At 40.1% G+C, this 27,559-nt stretch overlaps 1 protein-coding gene across 2 annotated transcripts; it reads left to right on the top strand.

Annotated features, from left to right (window-relative positions):
- Nucleotides 1-144: 144 nt before the first annotated feature.
- TMEM106B (transmembrane protein 106B) lies at nt 145-26,892 on the top strand. 2 transcript variants are annotated; one of them, XM_054020312.1, is made up of 9 exons: nt 145-268; nt 3,988-4,081; nt 5,231-5,452; nt 12,286-12,349; nt 14,154-14,313; nt 16,678-16,818; nt 16,907-16,956; nt 20,451-20,504; nt 21,646-26,892. In XM_054020312.1, the coding sequence occupies exons 3-9, from the start codon at nt 5,233-5,235 to the stop codon at nt 21,782-21,784; spliced, it is 828 nt and encodes a 275-aa protein (XP_053876287.1). In that variant the 5' UTR covers nt 145-268; nt 3,988-4,081; nt 5,231-5,232; the 3' UTR covers nt 21,785-26,892. The 2 variants fall into 2 exon arrangements, with proteins under 2 accessions (XP_053876287.1, XP_053876286.1); XM_054020311.1 differs by lacking the exon at nt 3,988-4,081 and having other exon boundaries at nt 146-268.
- Nucleotides 26,893-27,559: the final 667 nt, after the last annotated feature.

The raw sequence follows: 27,559 nt of genomic DNA, 5'->3' as shown, positions 1-27,559 counted from the left end.
CCCTGAGGGGCGGCTGAGAGGCTCCCCCCGGACCCCAGCCCTGAGCTCCCCCGGCGCTCGCCGCTGAGCCTCAGCCCCGCCCCTCCAGACCGTCAGCCCTTAGCCAGGTGTCCCCTGCTCCCTCCCTGCCGCGCCTGCGTACTGCGATCGCTGAAGAGGATCCGGGCTCCCGAGCTTGGCGTCGTTGTTTCTCCCAGCGCCGGGAGCCGGGCCCTGCCGCGCACGCAGCCCAGTTACCTCGAGCGAGCAGCCGAGCCCGGCCGCGCAGGTGAGAGGGCGCCGAGTTGGGGCGGCGGCCGTCGGTGCTGCCCAGGGGACCCCGGGCATCGCGGCGGGCAGAGGGGCCTGGCGGGGCGGAGTGGCCTGGCCGTGTAGCCCTGTTGTGGCCTGGGCGGTGGGAAAGGGGCCCGGTGGGCCGGTGACACTGAGTGCTGGCCGGGGCGCGGGGCGCTGCTGAGGTGGGACGTGCGGCCCAAGATCAGTGTTGGGGGGGGGGGTAGCTGTGCGCTGAGGTGGGATTTGGGGCTCAGGAGCGGTGGTGTGTGTGTGTGTGTGTAGATTGGATTTGCGGCCCAGGAGCGGTGTTGTCGGGGGGAGGCAGGGGGAGATGTGTGATTGGATGGGTGGCCTAGGAGAGTGAGTGTGTGTGTGTGTGTGTGTGTGTGTGTGTGTGTGTGTGTGTGTGTGTGTGCGCTGAGGTGGGACCTGCGGTCCAGGAGCGAGGTTGTGTGCTGAGGTGGGATGGGTGACCAAGGCATGGTGTTGTCATGCAGTGGTTTTGGTATGTGTGTTTTGTGAGGTGGTCTCTAATAGCTGTTTTTTTTTAGGTCTCTGGTGAAATTTAAGTTTCTGCTTCCCGTTTCCCTTTGCTGTGGCTGGGTTGTGGGATTCAAATGTAAACACACCTGGCTTCGCTGAGGGGGTCTCTCTCTATTTTGACCACACAGGACAAAAGTCTCAAGGTCCCAAGTTTCAAGTGTTTTCTTGAAACACGTTTTGCTGTGTACTTAGTGGATAGCTGAAGGCTGGGATTTGACAAAGAGCTTGTTAAAGCTTGTATATTGCACATCATTAGACATGCCTACCCAGGCTGAACAGACTTGTGAATATCAAGTCATGTCTCTTTACCTCTTCTACCTTATGTATCCTGAGAGAGTTTGTAATAGTAATGACTAATCCTCTGCTGATCAGGCAACTGCAATAAAATGGCTTTTAAAACTGGGTGTATTATCATCATTTTGTTTGCTTTTTTTAGAGTTGCATTTTAATTTTGTATATAGTTGAGTGAAATAAGAACTCCACCTTTAATCTGTCTTTTAAAAGAAAAGTTGTATCCATTTAGGCCATGCCTATATATACAGTGGTGCTGCTGGTGAAGACATAAAAAAGCATCTCCATGAGTGACATAAAGTATGTTGGCAGGAGAAGCTCTTCCACCAACATAGTGCTGTGCATATAAACACTTATGTCAGTGTAACTTATATCACTCAGGAAGTGGTCTATTCATGGTCCTGAGTGACACAAGCTATGCTGATGTAGGCTGTAGTGTAGTACTGACAAGTATTATGTCTAAGGAATTGACTACAGGATTAGAAGCCAGGAATTCCTGTATTGTCATCTTGGCTCTGACACTGGTTTGTTGTATGGTTTTGAGGTCAGGCAGCTTCCCTAATTGCTTTTCTTCTGTATTCTCCTCTACAAAATGTTAAGGTTTTTTAAATCCCATTGTATTGGGCTATTGTATTGGGGTATTCAGAATTGACGTTTATAGATTTGAGGTATAAAATATTTAAGTTATAGATGGACCGGTAGTTTTCAATTACAGTTGGCATTTGAATCTTCTAGCAGTGTAGCTGGACGAGTTTGTTGCAGTTGTAGCATAACAGGTGCTGGGATTGAATCCATGACCTCTGGATCTAAAAGTATGATCCCCTGGAGGAGTGTGCCTTTCAGTATAGGTAGAGAGACTTGCACTTGCTCTGACTGAGCTAGCATGCTAAAAATAAGTGTGGACATTGTGGCACACATTTGAGTGCAGGTGACTGGCCCCATCCATTGCACATGCCGCAGTGTCCACGCTGCTATTTTTAGCGCAGTACCTCCAGCAGTGCTAGTGTGAGCCTGTCTACCTGCCCTGAGTGGTGGCATGTTTCCAGTTTCAGCGTAGGCAATAACCTCTATTGCGTGAGGTAAAGAATTCAGGCTCCATAGTTCCAAGGCTGTGGCAGAATCATAAAACTCTCCAAGTGGACTAATGACAACAGAGGGGCAGAGCCATCCTGTGTACTCAGTGAATAATTTAGTGAATTAGAAACTATTTCTGTTTTTGCTGACCATTTCCAATTATTGTAAATTTGTTCATTATTTAAATCGTTTGTGTGAACATATTTCAGCCTATAAATTGTTCACAAACTACTTCCCGCAGCTTGTGCTGTGGATGCTTTCTATTTACAATATACATTGTGTTTTTATTCATCTGAGTTGTATGATATGCATGCCCAAATCCACAAAGCACATTCAAAATGGTTGCAAGAATACCCATATGAGTAGGTTTCCTGATCATGAATTTTCTTGTGACTAAAACTTGGCTTGTATGAATACTTGCTAACACCAACAAAATGGGTCATGAATATTGACACACACATTCATAATTTTTAATTCAAGCAAATGTCTGTGTTCACCCAACTGTAATGATGCAGTCATGCTGCTGGGACCATCAGTAAGATGTGTAAGGAACTTCTGACCTCTTTCTATCCTTTCCAGTAGGTTTTACCACCTATTGGAATAATGTATCTTTTTGATAATCTGAGAAGTCCATACAGAAGGAATGCATGCAAGTTCTTAAAATACTATTTTCTCTGTGTGGGACACCTAAAATATAAAGGAACTCCATTCCTGCAGTTGTACAATAAGATCTCTTTTCTCTGGTACTATAGTGGAAATTAATGGCATGATCCTGCAGTTCCCACTAAGGCAAAATACCCTTTCAGTTCAGTGGGAGCTTTGTCTGAATAATGTGTGCAGGATCAAACTTCACATTAGTGAGTTTTTCAAACTCTGTGAAAGACTGTAATCTAAGTCATGGTAGTTGGTGTGCTACCTTGCATAAAAAATGATAATGGTAGATTATATGATCTGACTACTAGAAAAGTACAGACACTCTCAAAAGATTTCACCTTGGAGTCATTTTTCTGCAGTCATAATGCTCCTACTGTTTAGCCTGGAGCATAGCCATACACCCACTATTTAGAGGATTATTCCAGTTAAAGGTTGGTACAGAAAGTAGGGGCCACCAGCAAGGGCTGGGGCTAATGTACTGGCAAGAAGTCCATGCCCCGTTATCCCTCTCTTTGCTCATCAGTTATCTTCCTGTACTGTGCTTGGTGGTGTGAGGTGGAGGGATGGGTAAATCCATAAAATATATATATCTTCCTCTGTTTTATAAGTGTGTGAAACTTGAAAACTCCTCTATCCCTAGACTGCAAAAAATTTGAAGTTCATTTGCTTTTCCCTTCCCTCAAATCTTCAGGCTCCTGATTGATGCAAGAGGGAAGTGGAGGGCATTCATTACTCTTCCCCTTTCACTGTTTCCTGGTATTTGCAAGGTTAGCGGTCCCCTAGCACTCTACCTGTCTCCTGACCTCTGTTTTTGTATCCTCCATCCCCCTGGAATATCTGCCCTGTCTGTCTCCGCTACTTACAGGATTCCTGACCAATATAAGAGTAAAAATGACAAAATTCTTGTCAGTTTCACGCATGTCTATAGGGTTCCAGAGATAGCTTTCCATTTCAATCTACTTCTTCATTAGAAATCTAGGAGCAGCAGTTGGGGTATTAACACTGTCTTTCGATACGGGAAGATAGCCTTATATATGGAAACTGATTTAGAGCCATTTTTGTAATAATAATGGCTAAACATTTATATAATAATTAAATGAAATGTTAAATTCTGTAGAAATTAATGTCTTTGGCTCCTGTCTCTTCAAGCAAAGTTCCTTAGTTGCCCTTGGTGCGTGAATTTTCCAGGCTTGGAATACAGCTTTGTTATGCATTGCTACAGATAGAGGGATCAACATTTAAGGTGTGTGTCGTGGTTTTTTTTTTTTTTTAAAGCTGTTTTTTAAAAAAAGATTAATTAGAAGTATTTTTAAAGTAAGTAATTATAATCTGGATGACAGGTCCACCCAGTCATACGAATGTTAAAGTTGGTCAAAATTGGGGTTTCAGCTGTTGTAGTGTTGATTTGAAAAGCAGGCTGAGTAGAAGACTGTAGATTAATGGTGCAAAACTGGTTTGTAAAGGGCCAAATTCCACACTTGGTTTTCTGTAGGTTGGGGTATAAATTTAGGACTCCATATTCCCCCTCAATCTACACGGTCCCACACTGATGTCAGTGGGATATTTGGATAGAGATCCTTTTCAGACTCTGGCCTATATCTGAAAACTAAACTTTTAGGTATTTATTTAGTACTTTATTATTCAGCAATGCTCAAATGGAAGCTCTTCTCCCCTTTGTCATGATTTCTGTCTCTGCCATTGTTTTCTCATCTTTCCTTGCGTATACCTTTCTCTTCTGTCTCCTTTGTTGTTCCCTTTACAGTTCTTTCCCTGCAGCAGCTCCTAAATCCCACCTCCCTGGGGGCTTGCCTTCACTTCCTTCCTCGTTCTTTTTGCTAAAATGATCAGTGCTGAAATAATTAATGTTGTTTCTGAAATGTTGTTATATTTGAATTTTAGAGTTGATGTCCAATTAGGATAATAAGGTCTAGGGGAATTCACACTTCTCAGTCATTGTTATGGACTATTTGCAGACTCAGGCAGACATGACTGCAACAGTTATGCTCAGTTCATATTTAGAAGCTTCCTCTTCCTTTTAGCGCTCCTGGTTGCAAATATTACTTTAAAAAAAAAAAGCTGTGATTCTGGACAATTTGAATGTTGTGTGCCATATAAGTATAATTGTAGGGCTGGATGGATCCTGAAAGTTATATATATTTGACTTCTCTGCTGTAGAGCTTCAAAGTGAACTCTGTTAATTGTCAGCTGTTTAATTTCAGACTGCATCTTGTTTTATTCTGACTTCATTTTATTATGAATTCCAAATGAATTGAGTTCTTTTCATTCCTAAACACTGCAGTATTAATAGCGCCTCTTGGGTTTTGCATAAGACAGTAAACCATTTTTGAGGTTTTTTTTACTAAAACATACTTCTAACTCTCTCTACCATCAGACATGGGGAAATCCTTTTCTCACCTGCCTTTACATACGTGTAAAGAAGATGGCTATGATGGAGGTACAGCATCTGAAAACATGAGGAATGGATTAGTTCACTCTGAATCCCATAGTGAAGATGGAAGAAGTGGGGATGTGTCACAGTTCCCATATGTGGAATTTACTGGAAGAGACAGTGTCACTTGTCCCACTTGCCAGGGAACAGGGAGAATTCCACGTGGTAGGTGTTATAGATTAAAATTAAGCATATTTCCTTGTAAATGAAGCTAATACCCTGCATCCAATAGCTACAATTCTGTAATTGAAATTTGTTTTTCTCTTCTATTCCTGCACCACCAAGAAGACAGTCAGATTGAGTGCGATGAATCAACATTTTATAAAGTTACCTTTTTAGTATTTGTATCGGGGAAAAAATCAGTGCAGTACTTTAATCTTGATTTGCTTGTGCTTATGTGCTCTTAACTCTCCTTGTATCTAGGTATTTTATCCCTTGACTATATTGAAATGACTAGGCAGAGTTATACAGAGACACATTTTATGAGGTCTCTCACTTGAATATATACTGTGGTAATCAGAGCCTGCACCCTTAAGAATATTATTTTAATAATGTTCTCGCTAACCTTTATTTTTAAAACGTGAGAGTCAGTTCAGAATTTTAACTGACTATTAAGTATATGGTCTTCTAGTTGTTTTTTCTGTTTAACAAAAATGGTCAGACTAGTTTTGTGAGGTAACAATTTGGATGATTGATGTGTAAGCTTGTACTTCATGATACATATTGGTCCCAAACATTTTACAATTCTAACTTTGCAGTTTTATATAACTTTTGACAAAAAGTTATATCAAAACTCTTTATAACTGGTATGTAATGTGTAGTTCTCATTTTATAGATGGAAAAATTTAGGCAAAGGTAGGTATAATATGGTCTTTTGACTATGGTAAGGAACTAAGGTACAGAGAATCTGGTGTAATTCTTGCTTTGACAATCTGTCCCTTTAAATTACTACACCTCTTAAAATGACCAACAAATACTTGTGAAAAATGGCCTTTATGGAAACTAATTACCACATAGACTCAATCATAAGGCGGTTCATTTATAAGCTGAACCCCCCCCCACCTCCCCCAAGATGGATAAGTAAAAATGGAAAATTTTGATGACCCGTTCATAAGCCGACCCCATAATTCAGGGGTCAGCAAACTTTGGCTCCCGGGCCATGAGGATAAGCCGCTGGCGGGCCAAGATGGTTTGTTTACCTCGAGCGTCCGCAGGCACGGAGGTAAACCTAAGTAAACAAAGTGTCCCGGCGCGCAAGCTGCTTACCCTGACGGCCAGGACAGCAACTGGTGGGGAAATTTGGGGGGAGGGGGAGAGGAGAAGCTGGGGGTCGGGGGAGTAATCCCTGTAACCACCCCCACATGATCCCACCCCAGGACCTCCCCCACACTCTCCCCATCCCTTTCCACCTTATCTGGGGAGGATATCTCTGGCCTGGCTGGGCCAGGCCTGGCTGGGTGACACGGCCGCAGCCTGTTCTGGCGGGCCAGACCAGGTGGCGCGGCCGCAGCCTGCCAGCCCCAGAGCTGCAGCTGCTTCGGAGGCTGTGGGGAGAGCAGCGTGGCCAGAAGCAGAGACACTCTGGCCCCACCTCTTCCCTTCTGGCTGTGCTGCCTCTCCTTGCTCCCTCTGTTTGGGGGAGGGTTGTGTCCCCCCTTTCCCTCTCTATACCCGTTCATAAGCCGACCCCCTTCTCTGGTGCTTCCCTTTTTTAATAAAAAAATTCGGCTTACGAACAAGTATATAGGGTACATTAGCAGCTATAGTGTTTTCCTTTTAGATGTCCTTTGCATCTTGTGTTAAAACCTTTATTTCTCGTTGTCTTTCTCTTTTAAAAAGCAGCCTTTATTGCCTTTAAGAAGGCTGTTGGACCTCTTTAAATAGTAGCATCTATCATTCTCAACACACGTATTCTGTTTTTTAAAATCATAATTGAGGGATTCAGCTCTCTGCATGCTGTCACGCTTTTGTGTATTGTGCATACCACAAGAAGAGGGTTTTTTTGAAAGCCATGTGTTTTGCATGCATTGAATAGTAAACATCAGTTGTGGTTTGGGAAAATCTGTTTAAATAGGTTGTCTGTTTCTGGACATGAAATATTTTTATCCTGTAACTGCATTGCAAAATCCATCTCTTCAGTACAGTAACTCCTCATTTAACATTGTTCCACTTAACGTTGTTTCAATTGTTACGTCCCTGCTCAATTAAGGAACATGCTTGTTTAAAGTTGTGCAATGCTCCCTTATAACGTCATTTGGCTGCCTGCTTGTAGGATTCTGTGGAAGAGCAGCGACTTTACAAGGGAGCATTGCACAAGTTCCGCTTCTCTGCCTCCTTCCCCTCCCTCCCAGCGCTTCCCCCACCTTAGGCGCTTAGGACTTTCTGGGAGGGAGGGGCAAGAGCGGGGAAGTGCTGTGTCTCTGCTCCTCCCCCTCCCTCCCAGAAAGTCCTAAGCACCGCCAAACAGCTGTTTGGCAGGACTTTTGGGGGGGCGGGGAGGGATGTGGCGTGCTCCTGAGAGGAGGTGGGGGAGGTGGGGTGGGAAGAGGTGGCCCTGGAGTGGAGCTGGGACAGGCAGAGGCAAAATTCGAGCCTGTTCTCTGGGGAAGCTGCTGCTGCAAAGGTGCTTCCTAGCGTCCTTGCCTGCAGCGGGCTGTGCCTGTGTGGGGTAAGCCAGGGGCACTTCCCAACCCCAGTTTAGTACTGTACAGTATAATGCTTTTTGTCTGCCCCAAAAAATTTTCCTTGGAACCTAACCCCCCGCATTTACATTAAATCTTATGGGACAATTGGATTTGTTTAACATTGTTTCACTGAAAGTTGCATTTTTCAGGAACATAACTACAATGTTAAGTGAGGAGTTACTGTAGTAGACTTTTTTGATAACACTAGAGTTCTTACTGTGTGTTAGGTAACAGGAGGTACAATCCTGGTGAAGACCAGGAAATTGTAGTTTTACATGCTCCCTTTAGGATTTACCTTGACCTTCTAATATGTGTGAAAACTATAACTTCCTTCTCATCACTAGCATGTTGCCATGTGTTAGCTCATCTTTTTGCCTATAGAAGACACAGCCTTAAGTGTAGTAATCCGATTTTGATCAAATTCTCTTTTGGCAAAGTATAATCTTCCTAAAATTACTCTTGCATCTTTAATTTGACCAATTATTCTTCATTTCCCCTCATAAAAATCTTACTCATGGGGGAACTCTGCACCACTGTGCATGTGCAGAATTCATGTGTCCCACAGAACTTTTTTTCCACAGAAAATACATTCTGCCCCAGAAATGCTGTAGTTCTGCCTTTTGCCCACCGGAGGCCACTGTGGCGCCAGAACAGCCAGTGGCATGAACACAGCCAACTGCTATGGCACCACAACAGTGGGCAAAAGGCAGAACTGTAGCACTTCTGGGTCATAATGTAATTTTGGGGATGGTGAGTGTGTGGGGGAGAAATTCTATGAGTGCGCAGTAGGGCAGAATTCCCCCAGGAGTAGAAGTTCATCACAGCACCCTGCCTGCAGAGCCAAGTTAGGACAGACAGAGTGGGACACATGGGGCTGCCAGGGCGGGTCAGAGGCTGGTGTTCAGATTGGGCGTGGGCTCAGAGCTAGTGGGGTGACAGCATTGAGTCAGGGGCTGAATGTGAGTGGGGGTGCAAGGCCACATGGGGACTGGAGCGGCGGGGGCTGCAGGGATATATGGGGATGTGGGAGGAGGCTGTAGAAACCCATGGGGCTGGGGATGCGGGGACAGGGCCAGATATGTTTGAATGGGAGAGACTTGGGGTCAGCCTGGGTCTGCATGCGGGAGGCTCCCCAACTCCCTAATAATTCAGTTCTGTATTCCTAGTAAGGAACCTATTATTTGTCCAAAAAAAAAAAAAAAATTACCAGAATCTTTTTTTTTTTTTGGGGGGGGGGGGGGGGGGAGGAGGGTGGTCTGTATTGATGCAGGCATACCTGCTGACAGGTATTTTGAAATAAAATACCAAAATAATTGAAACTGGCATGATTATATTGTGTTATTTTGATAAAATATGCAGAATTTTAAAATAATGTGCACAATTTTTTTAATTTTTTGGTGCAGAATTCCCCCATGAGTAAAATGTTGTTTTGGCATAGAACGGCTGCCACATTCTACTCCAGAGAGAGCTGTATTTCAATACAGGTTAAAAGTCCTTGTTCAAGTACAGTTTGTAAAGCATCTCAGAATCTTCTGAGAGGAAAGACACCAAAACCATTTGAAAAAAATAAATACATCATTTTTTAAAAAATAGCAACACATTTAAGACAATGTAATTTCCAACTAATATCAGTATCAGTGTAGTGGCTTACATAAACCTAACGGATTTAGTATCATTAGGCATCACATCTGGCCTGAGTCCTTCTGTTTTTGTAGTTTTACAACCATATCTTTTTCTCTCCTGTTGCCATGTGAAAGACCCGTACGAAGGGCTGTCAAATATACTAAGTTGTGGATGTTTCTAATATATAATGTTAGAGTTAATGTTTAGTAAATCAAAATAGAAAATTATTAAACATACACATTTTTTTTATTCAATTTTTACATTAGGGTGACTTATTAAACCATTTATTTGGTACACATGTCTCATACTAAACATGAAAAATGTGAGCTAATTAATGAAAGTGCAATAAAATAATATTTTCATTAGAACTGGCTAATAGAGTGAACTGGTATTTTAAGATAAATTCAATGTGCTATAAAATGAGATTTCAATTTAGGTAACAAAATTGTGAATATATGAGACTATATTGCACAATTGGAATTACAATGTTCTTGGATTCATGCTTTTGTTAAACTGTAGCAATCATATGGAATTTGTTTCTTGTCTTTTGGCCAAATCCAGCTGTTCAACACAATGCACAGAGTAAAAATAAAAGTAGCATTACAGTATTTTTTTTGCAAGTTTAAAGAATATATTTAAACAATCACATGATTATTTTTTTCAGTTTTTCAAACAACAAATATTCCAGAATTTTTCTCAAACCTCTTACCATGTTTCTAACCCTTCATGTATTGCAAACACTAAGATTTTTACGCTCTGAGGAAACTTTGTGTGGCTTTGTTTTTGTTGTTTCCCTAATCATGAGTCTATCTACAACTGAAAACTGCAGAGAAGGGGTTGTGGGTTCATAAGAAAAATGTAGAAATCTGTTGGTGTGGACAAGAAACCAGTGTGTTTCAACTTACTTTAACCTCCACAATACCTTATTGCAAAAGGTATGTTTGAGCTGAATGGTGCAATTAATATTTAGATATCTGGGATTGGGCTCCACACTTTAACCTAACTGTTGTCACATGCTGTGTTGCTACATCTACCTTATCTCCTCTCCTGCTTCTTGTACAACTTGCACATTAAATAAACTGCATACGTTCAACTTCTCTTCTATGCAAGTCCTGCTTGTACTTTTGAGCTTTTAGTCATTTTGTTTCATTTATTGGGACTTGTATTTTTTTAGGGGAAAAAATACCATGTGCACAAATTACTAACTCGTAGGTCTTTTGTGTCTTTAGTAGGAATTGTATGGAAAATTCCTGTAGCTCTTAGACTGTTTAGCCCTCTGAGGGAATGTGTACACTGGGGGGGGGCCCGCAGTAGGAGACCCAGAGAAGGAGGTGGATCTCAAAACCTGGATTCCAGCCTGAGAATGTTGATACTGCTATTTTTAGTCCCATAACGTGAGCCCAGAGTCAAATGAACTGGCTCTGAGACTCACTGCTGCGAGTCTCTTTGTAGATGTATCCTCCCACCTTGCAGGGTCCTTGAGCCCAGGCTCCTGCCCAACCCCACGCGTCTACGCTGCAGTTGAACAGTCCCTTAGCGAGAGCCCTGCGAGCCTGAGTCAGTTAGCACAGACCAGCCGTGAATGTCTAATTGTAGTGTAGACATACCCCAAGGTAGCTCTGGGCTCAGACCCCCAGTGATAATCCTGTATAGTCTCTTCAGACACAAACAATCATAAGTGATCTTCATCCCCTCTCTTCATTTTTTCCGTCTGTCGTATTAGCTACACATTGGAGTTTTTTCCTCCGAAGTGTTGATTATAAGTGCATCACATGTGATAATAGTTCACTGAACTTTCATAGATGTTCAGTTCACTGCCGCAGGAATAATTTGTTGATACTTCATAGGGCGTGTGTTGGTAAACTTTCAGATGTTCTTTGCAACTGAGGATATTGTGAGCAAAATTCTTGGTCCTGACATTAAAGGTTTGACCCAAATAACACTAGCTCTTGTTCTTGCAAGCTTGGTTTTGGTATTAGTGATTGTTCTTTTTCTTTTGCTGCCATGCTGTTCAGATTGTTAATTCTCACTCATTGATGATTATTCACTTCCTATGCATCATAGGTGTGCATAGTGTATTACAAACTGGTCTTTGCTCCAGGGTGCTTAGAATATTAAAAAATTCTATTGTTGAATCATAAGAAAGGAACAGAGGTCAGAAATGAATGGATTAGATTGGAAACTCTTTGGTGGAGGGACCGTGTATTCCCATGTGTTCCTACAGCATCTAGTGTAATGGGCCCCTGGTTCTGTTTAGTGCTTTTGGTGGCTAATGCAATACAATAATTGTCTTCCAGAGAAACAAGTATTTCCTTTCACTGCCCTGTCAAAAAATTGCTTCTTAACCTTTCTTCTGAGATAGAAGCATATGTCCCTTAATATACCCACAGATTGTTCTGCTACGGGGAATTGAAAGAATTTTTGTGTAGTCTATTATCAGAGGGGTAGCCATGTTAGTATGAATCTGTAGAAGGACCCTCTGTTGCTTTGTGTAGTCTATGAAGAGATGTTCAATACCTAAGGACACTTTCCAAAATGTTGTTTTAATTACTGTGTCTTTTTATTAAAAACAAAAATCCATCATGAGGTGCCATTAAACTCTGCTGGAAAATGCTGTTTGAACTGTTTTTGTTTAGAGATAGCTAAGTCCACCTAAAGATATTTCTGAAAATTGTTCTTGTATATTTGTAGGGCAGGAAAACCAGCTTGTGGCACTGATTCCATACAGTGATCAGAGGCTGAGGCCAAGAAGAACGTAAGTTACAGTAAGAATATGAATGTATGAAATGAACTTTTCTTTTGCTGATATATTGCATCACATTTAACATCAGAATATAGGTGGTGTTTTTTTTTCCCTCTCCAAAGAAGAAACATAAATGAAGTCACTGAGTAATCTTTTCTTGGGCTCAGTATCTCCAAACAATATTCCTTAACCATATTTCATAACAAAACTAACCACAACTCTCAAAACATTAACAAAAGAGGTTCAGGGTAGCACACACCTGTTTGCTAACAAGGTATTTTGTAGCACGGTGCATAATGCAGTACAATATCTTTTGGGCTATAGTTGTATCAAATGATTAATATTTTAGAAGACTGTGGCTGTACACTGCTTGAGAATCCAGTAGCCTTTACTCTAGACCAAGGGCGAAGTAGCTTTTAACCTGAAGGCAAAAGGCCAAATTCATTGCTGACGTAAGTAGACACAACTTCACTGTCACATCTAAATCAGCAGTGAATTTGGCCCACTGTTATCAAATAAGAAATATACAACAGCAATTGACTTGGGATGGTTTCTTGGTCATCAGTATCAAGGATCAGTAAACTCATTATTCTGGTCTAGCCTTTTTTGTTGCTGCTTTCTCTGTATTAAATTGATTAGATCTGCCCATGTGTTAAACCAGTTGAACCTTAGTGATTTATGATATATTTTATGGTAGACATCAAAAGGTTTTGGATTTTTCTGTAATAGACTTTTATTTTCATGTCTAGCACACGTTAGAAATCCTACAGTACTTAATTTGGCAACAGTATAATGTTAGCAATTATTAACAAGTACATGGAAATATTAGTGGATAAAGAGATTTTTATAATTCTTTATCTTAGGTTTGTCATCTCTCTGCTAAACCAGTCCCAAGTTCTGATTTCTAACACCTAATGTGTTTTATTGAAGCCATAGCTTTTTTTAATTTACTCATTTATTTGCTAGTAGACCTCATTTTAGAATACTGGCAAGATACCATTTTCATAGGGATGTGAAAATTGTCACATTCTATAACTTTAATTGTGAGGACTTGAAGATTATACTGAGAGGTTAAGAATCATCTAGATATGGTACGATGGTAGGTCAGTTCTGAAGAATTTTTTGTTTAGTGTCCAAAACTTGGAACAAATTTGCGGTTTTATAAAGCCGTATTACAAGGTTTTATTTCATATGCCTTGTTTTTTTCCCCCAAGAAACCAAAAGTCACAGTTCTTAATTAAACAGACATCTAAGCAAGCTAGTAGCATTGCTATTTAGCTTTAGTATAAAATATTTTTTCCTGTAAGACAGAGTGCTTTCAAGGCATATAGGAGCCTCATTCTCATATATGACAATATTTCAGAATTTGATTTGCTTGCTCTCTCAGTTCTGGCGGTTCTATTTCAAATTAAGAGTATCTTTTGATTGAGCTCTTTTTCTTAAATATATTGGGCCCCAGAATTAGGTTTAAAAATTTTAGACCAGAGCATCCATATGTGTTGAAGTTTGAGTCACTAATTACATCAATTACTTCCGTATTTGAACTCTGCTTGAAAGCAAGATTAATTTATACTCCAAGATTTTTCTTAAACATAATATGCAGTTTAATTGTTCTCAGTTTAAATGGAATTTAAAGAGTTAGAGTGAAAGGTGGAGACAGACTGGATTAAATATCTTGATTTTACATAGGAATGCTTATATACTTACAAAGAAAATAAATGGTAGGAAAGGAGTGGTTTGAATTTTATAACAAATCACTTTTGTTGGTAATATCACTAGATTAACACTTCTTTTTTTTTTTTCTTTTTCTTTTCAGAAAGCTTTATGTGACTGCTTCTGTAATAGTATGCTTACTCCTTTCTGGTCTGGCTGTATTCTTCTTATTTCCTCGTTCCATCGATGTTGAATACATTGGAGTGAAGTCAGTATATGTCAGTTATGAAACAAGTAGGCGTATAATATATCTAAATATTACGGTAAGACAATCTGAACATTGTGGTAAAGTGAACAGTAAATGTGTGTAAGTAGTATCCCCTTAAAACACAACGTATGGATCCAGTCAAAAATGCTTTATTATATAGAATTTTACTAGGCACATAACGTGTATCATTTATTTGTAAGCATTCTGACAGTGTTTACCCCAACAAGCATTTTATGTGTTTTTTAAAGATAGTGACAACTGTTTGGGTGGTCAAATTCTCTTCTCCAGTTTGTATAATCATGGGCTGCTACCCTCAGTTTACTGTCAGACTTTCATCTGGTCTGGATCTTTGGGGAACAGTAGAGGTCTTGCAGTATGACTTAGAGCTTGGGTAGGCAACCTATGGCACGTGTGCCGAAGGCGGCATGCGAGCTGATGTTTAGTGGCACTCACACTGCCCGGGTCCTGGCCACCGGTCTGGGGTGCTCTGCATTTTAATTTAATTTTAAATGAAACTCCTTAAACATTTTTAAAACCTTTTTTACTTTACATACAACAATAGCTTAGTTATACACCTCTACCTCGATATAACACTGTCCTCGAGAGCCAAAAAATCTTACCGTGTTATAGGTGAAACCGCATTATATTGAACTTGCTTTGATCTACCGGAGTGCGCAGCGCCCCTCCCCGGAGCACTGCTTTACCGCATTATATCCGAATTCGTGTTCTATCGGGTAGCATTATATCGAGGTAGAGGTGTATATTATAGACCTATAGAAAGAGACTTTCTAAAAACGTTAATGTATTACTGGCACGTGAAACCTTAAATCAGAGTGAATAAATGAAGACTCGGCACACCACTTCTGAAAGGTTGCTGACCCCTGACTTAGAGGTAGAAACTGGGATTTTTCCTGATCTGCTCTGGGAGGGTGAGCCAGGATTCTGGGTCTACTATTAAGAAAGATATGCCTTCCTTAAGTCTATACCTGTACTCCACTAAAAATAGTATACAGGGTGACTGCAATTGTTGAGGCGGATACTTCTTAAAATGTGGCCTTCTAAAATGTAAGTAATGTAAGTGTTTAGTACCAACATGCTGAATTGGATAGAGTGGGGCCATCACTGTTCACTAAATAATTTGGTGCAGAGGTGGCAGCGTGCTGGAAGGAGGCTAAGAAAAGGGGATAGTCTGTGGATACAATAGCTAAAAGGCTCCCCATGTAGTGTATGCATTACAGATCCACATTCTCCTGTGAACAAGGGAAGTAGATTCAGTTTTACTTTCTCTCACAAATCTTCATGGAGTTGGAATCTTTGATGAAAACTCAGTTATTCATTTAATGTGAACAGAAATGAATTTCCTGTTATTGCCTGCATAAATTAATGAGCTGACAGTGCAGGGAAGAAAATTGGGTATAGTTCTACAACACTCACATTCTTGCCATTTAAGACCTTGTTTATCCTAGAAGAAATGAGATTTAATAAAAATATTAGCTAACATTTGTGAAAACACCACTGTCTCTGCCTGCACCGGATGCTGCCTAGTGTTTTAAAACATGTTTTAACACGTTGGTTCTCAGTACACATTTTTGGTGTCCACTCTCATATTTTTTTCCTAAGATACTAGATTGGCTTTAGGAAAAACAAATAAATATACATGTCCAAATCATTGTAATTTATTTATTGCTACTTAGTAAGTCTGTTGTGAAAAGTGATATTAACTAAACTAAAAGTATCACTTTTCACAGCAGACTTGCTCAGCCCTGGCAAGCCTGGGGACAAATTGAACCCTGGATGGGAGTTGGGGGAGGCAGCGGGGATTACAGGCGATGGGGTGGGTGAGTGGCCAGGGGAGGCAGTGGGAGTCTGGAGTCTGAAGCCCTGTGGCCAGCTCCTGAAGCCCCATGGCCAGGGGACAGGGCCCAGGGATGGAGCCTGAAGCAATGTGGCTGGAGCCCCAGGCCTGTTGCTGTCCCGCCACACCAGGGCTGAAGCCCAAAGCCTAGCCCCAACACCCCAGGAAAGTTGGGAACTCACCAGCTGCCTGCTCCTCCTCCAGTGTTGTGCCCCAGGTGTCTCCAGAGGGGTGCAGGGCCCAACCCCTGCTGGCAGCCTCAGCACCAACCCATCCAGGAGCAACAGGGAGGGGCCGCTATTTTGCCACTTCCTCTCACCCACATCACAGCTCAGGAGGCTGTGGCCGCAAGAAAAGCCCCTGGTGGCTGCATGCGGCCATGGTGGCTGCGTTTGAGAAACACTGTTAGATAATATGTTTAGAAAAGTATGTGGAGTTAGATAGATAAAGCAAAAGATAGCTTATACACCTATTCACTTTGATATGAGACTTCTACTTAATTTTCAAAACTGTTCTTTCTCAAGAAACTTATGGGCAATTCTAAAGTGTTTGGTTTTTTTGCAGAACACCCTAAATATAACAAACAACAATTATTATTCTGTTGAAGTGGCAAACATTACAGCCCAAGTTCAGTTTTCAAAAACGGTTATTGGGAAGGCACGGCTAAACAATATCACCAACATTGGTCCACTGGATATGAAGCAGGTAAATGTGGATATGTTTTTGATATGAGCCGTATTTGATCTTATGTGTTTCTTATTTCATTGAAAATTTTTTTTTGTTGTTTTTCCAGATCGATTATATGGTGCCCACAGTCATACAAGATGAAATGAGCTACATGTTGTAAGTGTTTGGCTTTTAAAATACATATGTGTATACAACATTGTACTAATGATGCTATATAGTGGTGCCCGCTAAAAACTAACTTTTACCACATTGTTGTACTTATGCTATATTTGGATTAGGAATTACTGAATATACAACAGCAAAGCACATACTGCTTTTTTATGAATGTTAGACAGGAACATGGGCATTGCTGTAGTCCAGGGGTTGGCAACCTACGGCACGCGTGCCGATTCTGAGTGGCACGCTGCTGCCCACTGAGAGGAGGAGGAGGAGGGGCGGAGGGGCCGGAATGCACCACACTGTGGGAAGAAGGGGGGGGGGGGGGGGGGGAAGCTTGGCTGCCGCAGGATCAAGCTTCTGCCTCCTGCCCCCACAGAGGACAGCGGGGGGTCTCTGGCCCGCCCCACTCAGCCCCTTCACCCGCTGCTCTCCCCTGCGGGAGCAGGAGGCAGAAGCTTGGTCCTGCGGCAGCCACGCTCTCTTCCCCCTCTCCCCCCTGTTTCTTCCCACAATGTGGTTCATTCCGGCCTCTGCTCCTCCCAGAGGAGCAGAGCCGAGCGCAGCATGCTGGCTGCTCCGTAGAGCAGGCAGAGAGAGGTAGGGACGGGCCTGGGGGAAGGGGGTGGAACAGGGCATATCCCTCCCAGCCCCCTGCCATGAGCTGCTCAGGGCAGGGGGCTGGGAGCACCCCCACGAGCCGAGCACCCCAGCCCTCTGCCCTGACCTCGAGTTGCCCCAACACCCAGCCTTGTGCCCTGCACCTCCACACACACACTCCAGCCCTTTGCCCTGACCTCGAGTCCCCCCCCGCCCATCCAGCCCTCTGCCATGACCTCAAGTCCTCCCCTTCCCCCTCCCCCCCCCAACACCCAGCTCTCTGCCCTGAACCCCCCACCCAGAGGGCTGAGCAGGCTGGCGTCGTAAGATCAGCATTTTAATTTAATTTTAAATGAAGCTTCTTAAACATTTTGAAAACCTTATTTACTTTATATACAACAATAGTTTAGTTATATAATATACACTTAGAGAGAGACCCCGTCTAAAAAAAACGTTACAATGTATTACCGGCAGGCGAAACCTTAAACTGAATAAATGAAGACTCGGCACACCACTTCTGAAAGCACCTACCCCTGCTGTAGTCAATCAGAACAGTGGTTCATCTACATTAGTTTCCTGTCTCTAGCATTAGCCAGTACCCAGTGATTCAGAGAATGGTGGAAGAATTCCTGTAATGGACTAATTTACAATAATCTGCTCCAAGAAAAAGTTTCTTCCTCACTAACTGTCTGGCTGGGAGTTGATTTATGATGCAAAACATGAGGGATTATATCCCTTATATTTATTCTATTTGGACTGTGGATGTTACTACTGATGTACAATGGTAATCCCTGTGGTTGCAATTGAGGAGACACTTAATTTATAAGCATTTGTTTATTTATAACTTCAAAAAAGAAATGTATTTGGGTTGAAATTTCAGTTGAATTTTGTAGTTTGGGAAAATTTAACTTTGCCATTTTTGTTACCATACTATGAAGAATCTTTTGTCCATTAATGTCTTTCAGGCCTGGTCCACACTAACCCCCCATTTCGAACTAAGGTACGCAAATTCAGCTACGTTAATAACGTAGCTGAATTCAAAGTACCTTAGTTCGAACTTACCGCAGGTCCAGACGCGGCAGGCAGGCTCCCCCATCGATGCCGGGTATTCCTCTCGTCGAGCTGGAGTACCGGCGTTGACGGCGAGCACTTCCGGGATCGATATATCGCGTCTTGTCTAGACGCGATATATCGATCCCGGAAGTGCTCGCCGTCATCGCGTCTTGTCTAGACGCGATATATCGATCCCGGAAGTGCTCGCCATCGACGCCGGTACTCCAGATCGCCGAGAGGAATACCCAGCAAAGTGTAGACCTACCCTCAGATGAGCTTTCTGTATTTAATTCAAACACAGTCAAAAAAAGTTTCAACTTGATACAACTGTAGACACCAATTGCAGGGTTTAAGCCATAGTATTCAATGAGAACTAGTGTCTTGGGTATGTTTCGAGAAAATTTAAAAAAATATTGTTAATAAATATTAGAATAAATGTGACACATGAACTTGGCTTACAAATGCTTAAACACTTGTATGTAATCTTTTTTAAAAAAAGTGCAGAAAATACAAGTCTAATGATTCAAATACGTGACTTAGCTCGGAATCTTACTGCCATAATTATTTTTCATATTCCTGAATGTCCAAACTTTAACTCTTTGTGCCCATCCATTTTATCAGAAAAGCCTGCCAACCTTGTTGACTCTTTCCCTTGCAACTTTGCACCAGGAGTCTGGCAGAAATTTTACACTAGCTACACTACAGAGCTTACAGTGCTGCAGCTGCATCACTGCTAGTGGAGACACTGTAAGCTGATGGGAGAGAGCTCTCCCCAGGGCCGGCTCTGGCTTTTTGGCTGCCCCAAGCAAAAAAAAAAAAAAAAAAAAACCTGTGGTGCGGCCGGAGCGCGGGTGCAGGGGGACCGGCTGGGGCGGGGGGGAAGGGAGCGGGTGGGAGAGAGAGAGAAGGGGGCGGCCAGGGCTACAGCAGGGGCGCTGCCATGCGGCCCCTCCCGCTGCGCCGCCGCCTGCCGTGAGGGCTCCGCTCCGGTCGGCGGGGAGGGAAGGAAGAGGACTGCCCTGCAGGGCGCTCTGGTTCTACATGCTGCCGCCCCCTACAGGGCGGCCGGAGCAGAACAAGAACAACAACAACAAAAAAGTGGCCGTGCCACCCTAAGATTGGGCAGAATGCTGCCTCAAACAATCTGCCGCCCCATGCACCAGCTGGCCCTGGCTCTCCCTTTGACTTAGTTACTCCAGCCCCTGAAAGCAGCGGTAGCTATATCAGTGGGAGAAGCCCTCCCGCTGACATAGCTCCCGTGTGGACAGAGCTTAAGTTGGTGTAACTTACGTAGCTCAGGTGAGCAGTTTCACTCAGACCCCTGAGTGACATAGCTTATACCGACTTAAGCTGTAGTGTGAACATAGCCTTAGTGATGTGTTGATGCTTTTCTGTTGTGCTTTCTTTGCTGATATCTTGAGATTTAAATTGCACTATTGGTTACAGAGCCCTGCTGTCCCCTGCTTGAAATTTAAATTTAAATTGCAAGCCTATGACTAAACATTTGTTGTTTAAAATACACACTTTCCCTTTCCCCACTTTAAAAAGTAGTAGTTAACAGGGGGGGGGGGGGGAAATCTACATTTATATAGAATGACTTTTTGCATGTAAACTTAGAAAGGGATTTGTGTGTAGAGAAGATGCTAATATGCTCTATTTGCAGCAACTTTTGACTTAAAATATTTTATAGTTAATTGACATTAATAACAGCTCTTCATACTTAATGCTTCTTTAAAGACCAAGGTGCATGTAAATATCCTCTCAATTAGAATTTTAGTTCAGTATTTTAGCTTGTTAAATCTTACCACTTGATTACTCTAATTCTGGTTTTGTTATTTCAGTGATTACTGTACCTTGCCATCTATTAAAGTGCATAACATAGTAGTCATGATGCAGTAAGTATGGATCACTTGTATTTGTGCATAAAAGTAATTAGTGAAGCCATTCAGTGTATTTTAATTTTTTTATATATTTATATTTATATTTATATATTTATATTTATATATTTATATTTATATATATATATATATATATATATATATAGTGTGTGTGTGTGTTCTTAAACATGGGGGGAAAATATATTCTATATAAAATGAATAAACATTTTAATTTATAATATGGTAAAAATTACTAAATAGTTCATTTCTTTGTATGGTTCAGCTTTTAAGAAATTATTTGCAGTTTAAATATGATCTTTCCTTAACATGGAGCTTGGAAGTGTGGAGAAACTTTCACAGCCAATGCCAGTGCTCTGTCTGCTCTGTGACTGAAGACCTTTTGTCTCCAGGACCGTTGGTCTGATAAGTCATATTTGCTAAATTAGTTTTTTAGAAAGCCCTTAAAATGAGTTATGTTCACTTACAGGCAGGGTTATAGTATTTTTTTTTTTTTTTTTTTTTTTTTTTTTATAGTTACAAAAGTCTCACTGGGATTTATAGTTTAAGCCTGAAACTGTCCCTTACCCATCTCTTCCCCACCTGCTTATATTATCTCTGTTGCAAGCTCACTGCCAGTTTCTTGTGTTGATATGAAAACCAGAGGTGTTGAATATTTGGATGTGGTTTGGATATAAATATTTACCTTGCCTTTGCACCCAGATAATAATAATTAAAAAAAATCAAAGTTTGGGCTTTTAGAGTTTGTTTTAATAACATTGAATACAGTCCATCATGACTATTTTTAAAACACAAAACTCAGTGATATGCCAGGAGTGTGTTTTATGGATCAGATCTTCAGCTGGGGTAAATTGATATTGGGGTAAACTCCATTGGTTTCACCATCCTCTCCAAGTATAGTGTAGTCACATATAATAGTAACTCTGTGCCTGTAGTACAATATTAACTTTTAATTAAAACTTAGCTGGCTACTAATGTGAAATAAAAATTGCTTAATTTATATAATATTTTTAAATTTTTTTGAATACAATGTATATCTGATTTTAAAATACTGATCATCTCACAAATTCCTTTTGCGTAGCCTTTACAAACCAACGTCTCTTCTTTTTCTTTTTTTTTTTTTTTTTTGTCTGTATTTAAGAGTGACAGTGACGACCTCTTACTTTGGCCACTCTGAACAAATATCCCAGGAGAGATACCAGTATGTAGACTGTGGTGGAAACACGACTTATCAAATGGGCCAGTCAGAATATCTAAACGTACCTCAACCTCCACAATAAAAGTGGCAGAGTGGATGATGCAGAAAAAAAAAGATGGCTGTTGCTGCTGCCAGACTTCATCTTAGCAGAACTGTGGATCAGATTTGCTACTATTTAAAAGGGTGTGTGTGTAAAGTTTAGCAACCCTGAAGATCTGTTTGCTTCTAATACGATCTGCGGGAGGTGGAAACGTGCAAAATGTATATAGCCACAATTGTTGAACAGTGTATTTCCCTTTCTGTTTACTTTTATGATATGTAGACATTTCTATCAAATTGTTTCACTAGAAAAAATGCATCTTAAATTTTCAGAGAGAGAACTTGGATGATTGCCTACAGCACAATGTGGCTACAAGAATTTTAAAGTAAATGTGCATATATTTATCTGTATAGATGAAACAATGTCACTAAGGAACATTTGTGAGAGGAATAAATATATAAGTTAAATACTAAGAACTGAAACTATAACATATAGTAGTACAGATCAAGGCTTCTATTTAAGTCACCAGTTTCCTTTAGAGCATCTGGATATGTCTGTATATGTAGTAACTTATAGTCCTTGAGGGTGCATTAGTAAACTTACGACAAAACAGTTTTCTTTGTATTGGAATTCTGTTTTAGGTATGCTTCCATTACAGGTTAACTACTTGATTTTTTTTTTTTTTTCTCTTCCCCCCCCGCCTCCCCCCTCCTTAAGCACAAACAAAATTCTTATTAACTTGAATGAAGGTTTTTGTTTTCCTTGAATGTGGAATTTTGGATCTGGTGTTAAGTTGGCTACTGTTTTTTTTTGTTTGTTTTTGTTTCTACCTCCTCCCTGTCCCTACCCCAGGATGCGGAAGTTAAAGAAAATGTTTATTATTCATATTTTTAAAAACGAATAATGCATATGACAAATTCATGACTGCTTTGCAAAATTTATCATTGAGTTAAAGAAAAATGTTGAAGTCTCTATTGGATAATGAAAAATATAAAATGCATAAAGTTATTTCATTTTTTGTAGTAGTAGCTTGGAGTACAAGTGTATCACTTTCAAGTTTACACAGAATCACTTAAACAGTGTACATAGTAAGTCTAGATATGGCTTTTGGGCAACTAAATGTAAACTGAAAATATAACTAATCATAATCACTTTGAAATATAAAGAATGTGTACCTAACACTGACGAGTAGTTTAACATCTGTATGGACTGAATAAGCAGTAGTTGCCCAAATCCTCTTGAGCCCTCACACTTCACATTATGAGATTGGAGAGTGACTTTTTTTTTTTTAAAGTGCAAGTGCCTATGCAAACACTAAACTACAAGAACTCAAATATGGCTACTTTCTGATTAAAATAATTCTGAGTAAATGTCTTCAGTGTCATTGAATGCCAGGTATAATTGGCCGCGGAACTGTGTGCTTGTGCATTTCACCTTGTGAGGGGCATAATTTAATTTAGATTTAATCTTAAAATTTCTTTGATTTTTGGAGACTGCCTTTAATGTGTTTAAAACACTTTTGTTCTTTTACTTGAATCCAAATAACGTCTTCAGTTTTAGTTAAAAGAATCCCGATTTAGTTAGTTCTAAATTGGATAATTACAGGTTAATGTATACTTGCTGTTGAGTGGTTAGATTGTTAAATTGAAATGAACAGTATTTTTTTAAAAAAGGTACTGCAGCTTTAATGCTTCCATATCTTTCTAACATAGGATATTAGAAATAAGAATCCAGTTCATTGGCAGTAGTGTTATATTCTAAAGGTAACTTTTCAGTTAAGAAATAGTCTGAAAGCTTGAAAATGTAATTTTGTTGTTTTTGTTTTCCCCTTCACGTTTTTTGTTGTATGGAGCTAAACTTCACAATTTAAAAAAAAAAGTTACTCTGCTATAAGTGATGGTCCTGTTAAGGGTTCTGCATGGGTGTAAAGGTGTGCCTCCCTATATCCCTTTGCATTATTGGACTTTAAATCCTCACATTTCTGTAAATAGTGCTGGTCAGTTCACACTGATTGAACCAGAAGACACAATGCTGGCATTACAAAACCAAGTTACTTTCTTGCCTTCTTAAAAATATTTTTGGTAGTTGGTTATAAATTTGAAAAATGGTGAATAAACAGAATCAAAAAAGTTATACTGCACTTAATATAACCTAGTGCTATTATATACATAAACATGTAGTTGCAAATGCCCAATCTTTGACTATGGCTGGGAATAACAAAGCATGCCTGGGGTGGGGGTTGGTGATTGGTGATAGTAGGTTAGCTGTGTGGGGAGCTTGTACCACCATTTGTGTGGAACAGCTAACTGCCGACAATTTAAAAGGGCTGATTTCTCAGCCAATGACTAGGATATAGAGAGGCTCTGGCCAGACCCATGTGTCAGCAGCAGAGAGTACTGTGTGGTAAGAGTTGCTACCTTTAGAGCACTTTGCCACTGCAGGATCTTCCTAAATCTTGGCATATTTCTTTCTGGATCTGGCTATGCCAGATTTAAGGCCAGAACCTGCCAGTGGTACAGTGCAAAACATTCCGTGAACAAAACTGTGGGTTCAGAAATAGACTGAAACTCTTATGTAATTTTACTTCTATATAATCTTCTAAGTATTGGCTATTTTGAGACAATGATCCATTAATAAAATGTGTCTTGCCGTGAACAGTGCTGTCAGTAGTAATACATCTGTGTAAAAGCTAGTTACTTTTCTTAGGCTAGTCCAACTAAGGAACTTTTGGTTCAAGATGACAAGAATGTTTTCTTAATATTTAACTGCTAAGGGTATGATTCTGAAAAGGGATCTACCTGAGTGTATGGTAGGGGCTAATGAGTGATTTCTTATGCAGAATCAGGACCTGAAATAGTACAAAAAACGTAGGTTGGAAAGCTTTCTCTTTTCATAGAAACCCCAAAAGCTACTAAGTCCATAGTGAAGCATATCCTTGTATAATTTGGGTTGTAAAATACTGATTTATTTGGCCACAAAGTCTCTGAGGAGATGGTATGTAACTTTAAATTAAGGTGTTTATTTTGCATCCATTGAAATGTGTTAGCTTGGGATTGACTCTGGAACTGCTATGTGAGGTGGAAGGGGAGGCTAATATAAATGTATACTATAACAACTGATACCAGATGTATTTGGCTAAAAATGACCCATACACTTACTCTTAACTAGATTGAGCTCTTATCCTTAGGGCTCATTTATGTTAATAAATATGTGTAAAATATGCTATAAAAATGTTTAAAAAAAAAAACGGTATCCTATAAACCCTGGAGATCTACCGACTGAATACACAGTAGAGGAGTTCAAAAGGCAACTTTTGTTCTGAAAGACAGTCCATGATATATTGTTACTCATGAATTGTGGAAGAAAAATGCCTTCTAGATGTTCTGCCACATTTGTAACTTGTTTCCTCATCTGGAGGCTCTTCGATAGAAGATTGCATAATTATTTTAAAAATTGTAATGTGGAGGTCAGTGTTCTTGTAACAATTTGCTATGCAGTATAGCTTGACAGTTTTAATGCACTTCTGCTGCATGACCTTAATATTAACATTGCTGTTACATTTGGCAACTTTATTTTAACACACACTGATTGACGTTCATACAAACGGTCCTTGAAATTCTCCAAGTGAGTAATCTGCTAAATAGTAGTATAATTCAAAACGTTGTTTTTGTTTAATGTACAGTGACTAGATCAGACTACTCTACCAGCGATGCTTTAAGTTTTCATCATGGACTTAGTGCTACCAGCTGACTAACTGAAATGTGCCCTTGGAAAGGGTGAAACAATTGAGATGTTTGGAGGTGGTGTGTTGAGTGTTACAGGCAAAATGTTATTTAGTTGCCGTTGTTAAAAGCTGAAAAATATAACCAGTCTATAACCAAAAACCATTTTGTAAGTTGTCCACCAATAACTTGGCACCTGACCCTGTAACCCATTTCTTGTGTTTATATTCCTGTTAACTTCAATGGGACTACTTAATGTGCAAGAGTTAATTACATGAATAAGGTTTTCAGGATCAGGCCCTTGGTTGACATTTGTCATAACTTAAGTAAAAAATAATCAAAAATACCACATCTGGCAACACTTTAAGATATATTCCTTTTCTAGAAGGGGAAACCTATCTTCTTTAAACTGTATTAATCAGAAATGTGTTGGGATAATAAATAACTAATAGACTTTTTATTCAGCATGTTAAAAACATGAATTTAGTGTGTTAGGTCTAAAGGCCATAGTATTCGTTATTTAGAATGATTTTTAGGTCAGTCTTGAACTGTCTTGCTCACTGGAATGGTAACAACTAGATGTATTACAAAAGCACCATATACTGTTTCGTTTGGGAAACCCTTAAACCCTAATTTATTTAATTGGTTATGCTGATAGGGTAAGGAACAGTAGTGTGTGTTGTGTGTTGTTGTTTTTTTTTTGTTTTTTTTGTTTTTTTTTTCCTGCTGGCCATGGAATTCTATTCTAGTTTGGGCCTACTTAAGATTATCAAGAACCCATCATTATTTGTCAGGAACAGTTCTTATTTGATAAGAAATGTGGAGAGCAGAGAAGCCCCAGTGTGTGGGCTCTGTCAATACCAGAATGTACTCCGTGGACTGGATTAAAATGTTGAGTTACAGCTTTAGGTATTGGTAGTGCACCAGTAAGTATACTGCCATTTGTTATGGTTGGTGATGGGGAACAAGCCCTACAATTTTTACATTATATATTAATTAAGCCACTTAATTACCTAGTCCTTTAATTTTTGTTTTAATGAGTCATTTTCCACCAATTTAACCACTATTAGTGTTCATTGTACAGAAAATGCATATTGCTAAAGATATGTATAGAGATGCTAATAGGTGATAACTATTTTTGTAATTTAGAAACTGTAACTGTTGCTCTTGTAATTGTGTGGCAGATATAATCTGTTTGCATTCAGTTTATTAAGCATGGTAAACAAAACTTCCATATGTCAAAGTGTATTTGGACATGCTTCTAGGACACATCAATTGTCTTAAAATGTTAGTAAATTGAGGGGAATATAAAGTTATATCACTACTTGTGTTTAAAATTCTGAAAGGTACTTCATAATGGGGGATTTTAAAAAGAATTGTGCACTCATTTGGAAAGAATGTTATTAAAAGTTAATTTTTGAAAGTAAACTTGGATCCTGTAGCTTTTTAATAACTAACTTCAATCCAGTGTTTTCTAAGAAAAGAATTGATTTTCTCATGTCTTGAGTTTTCATACACTAATGGCTTAAGTTTCATAGTGTTGTATGTACATTTGAGGCTCTCTAGCAGCAAGCCTGTATGAGCCTGAGGATCTACTTTTTTACCTGCTAGCTTATTTTTGAAGAGAACATAATTGCTAAATTGGATTATTTTAAAGCTAAACAATACATGCTGTCCATTATGCTTTAGTTTACCAAGTTGGTAAAGGAAAGTTATATAACACCAGTGTATGAACAATAACTTAAAGCAAATGAAAAATATTAATTTCTTAAATTATTCAAAAAGATTAGTCTTGTACATGGTTTATTACAATATCTCGTTCTTGGCACTTTCCACTCTCCTGCCCCAACATATAAACAGATTAATTTGTCACTAATGCCCTTAGTCTGGTTTCTAAAAGCATTTCCACTAACCTCAGACCAAGAGTTATTGCCCTAATGGGACAGAAAGTGGATGCTAGAATAACTTGTGGTGTGGGAGTTTTGAGTTTACAGTTTTAAATTTATAACGATAGGAGGCAAAGGTGAGCATTGTTAGGAGTCAGCTGGGATACCTTGGGGACTGAGGAGAAGAGAGAAGTTGGTTTTGATCTCTG

The sequence above is a fragment of the Malaclemys terrapin genome, chromosome 2 (genome assembly GCF_027887155.1).
Source record: "Malaclemys terrapin pileata isolate rMalTer1 chromosome 2, rMalTer1.hap1, whole genome shotgun sequence".
Lineage (NCBI taxonomy): Eukaryota > Metazoa > Chordata > Testudines > Emydidae > Malaclemys > Malaclemys terrapin.
Note: the sequence above shows the minus strand (reverse complement) of the source record. Positions and strands in the feature narration are given on the sequence as shown.

What these genes read in the sequence shown, in the direction of transcription:
- TMEM106B (XM_054020312.1), top strand. Translation starts at nt 5,233, where the DNA reads ATGGGGAAATCCTTTTCTCACCTGCCTTTACATACGTGTAAAGAAGAT. An exon ending in AACAGGGAGAATTCCACGTG is followed by an intron (nt 5,453 to 12,285) that starts GTAGGTGTTATA and finishes GTATATTTGTAG; the next exon opens with GGCAGGAAAACCAGCTTGTG. An exon ending in AACATAGTAGTCATGATGCA is followed by an intron (nt 20,505 to 21,645) that starts GTAAGTATGGAT and finishes TCTGTATTTAAG; the next exon opens with AGTGACAGTGACGACCTCTT.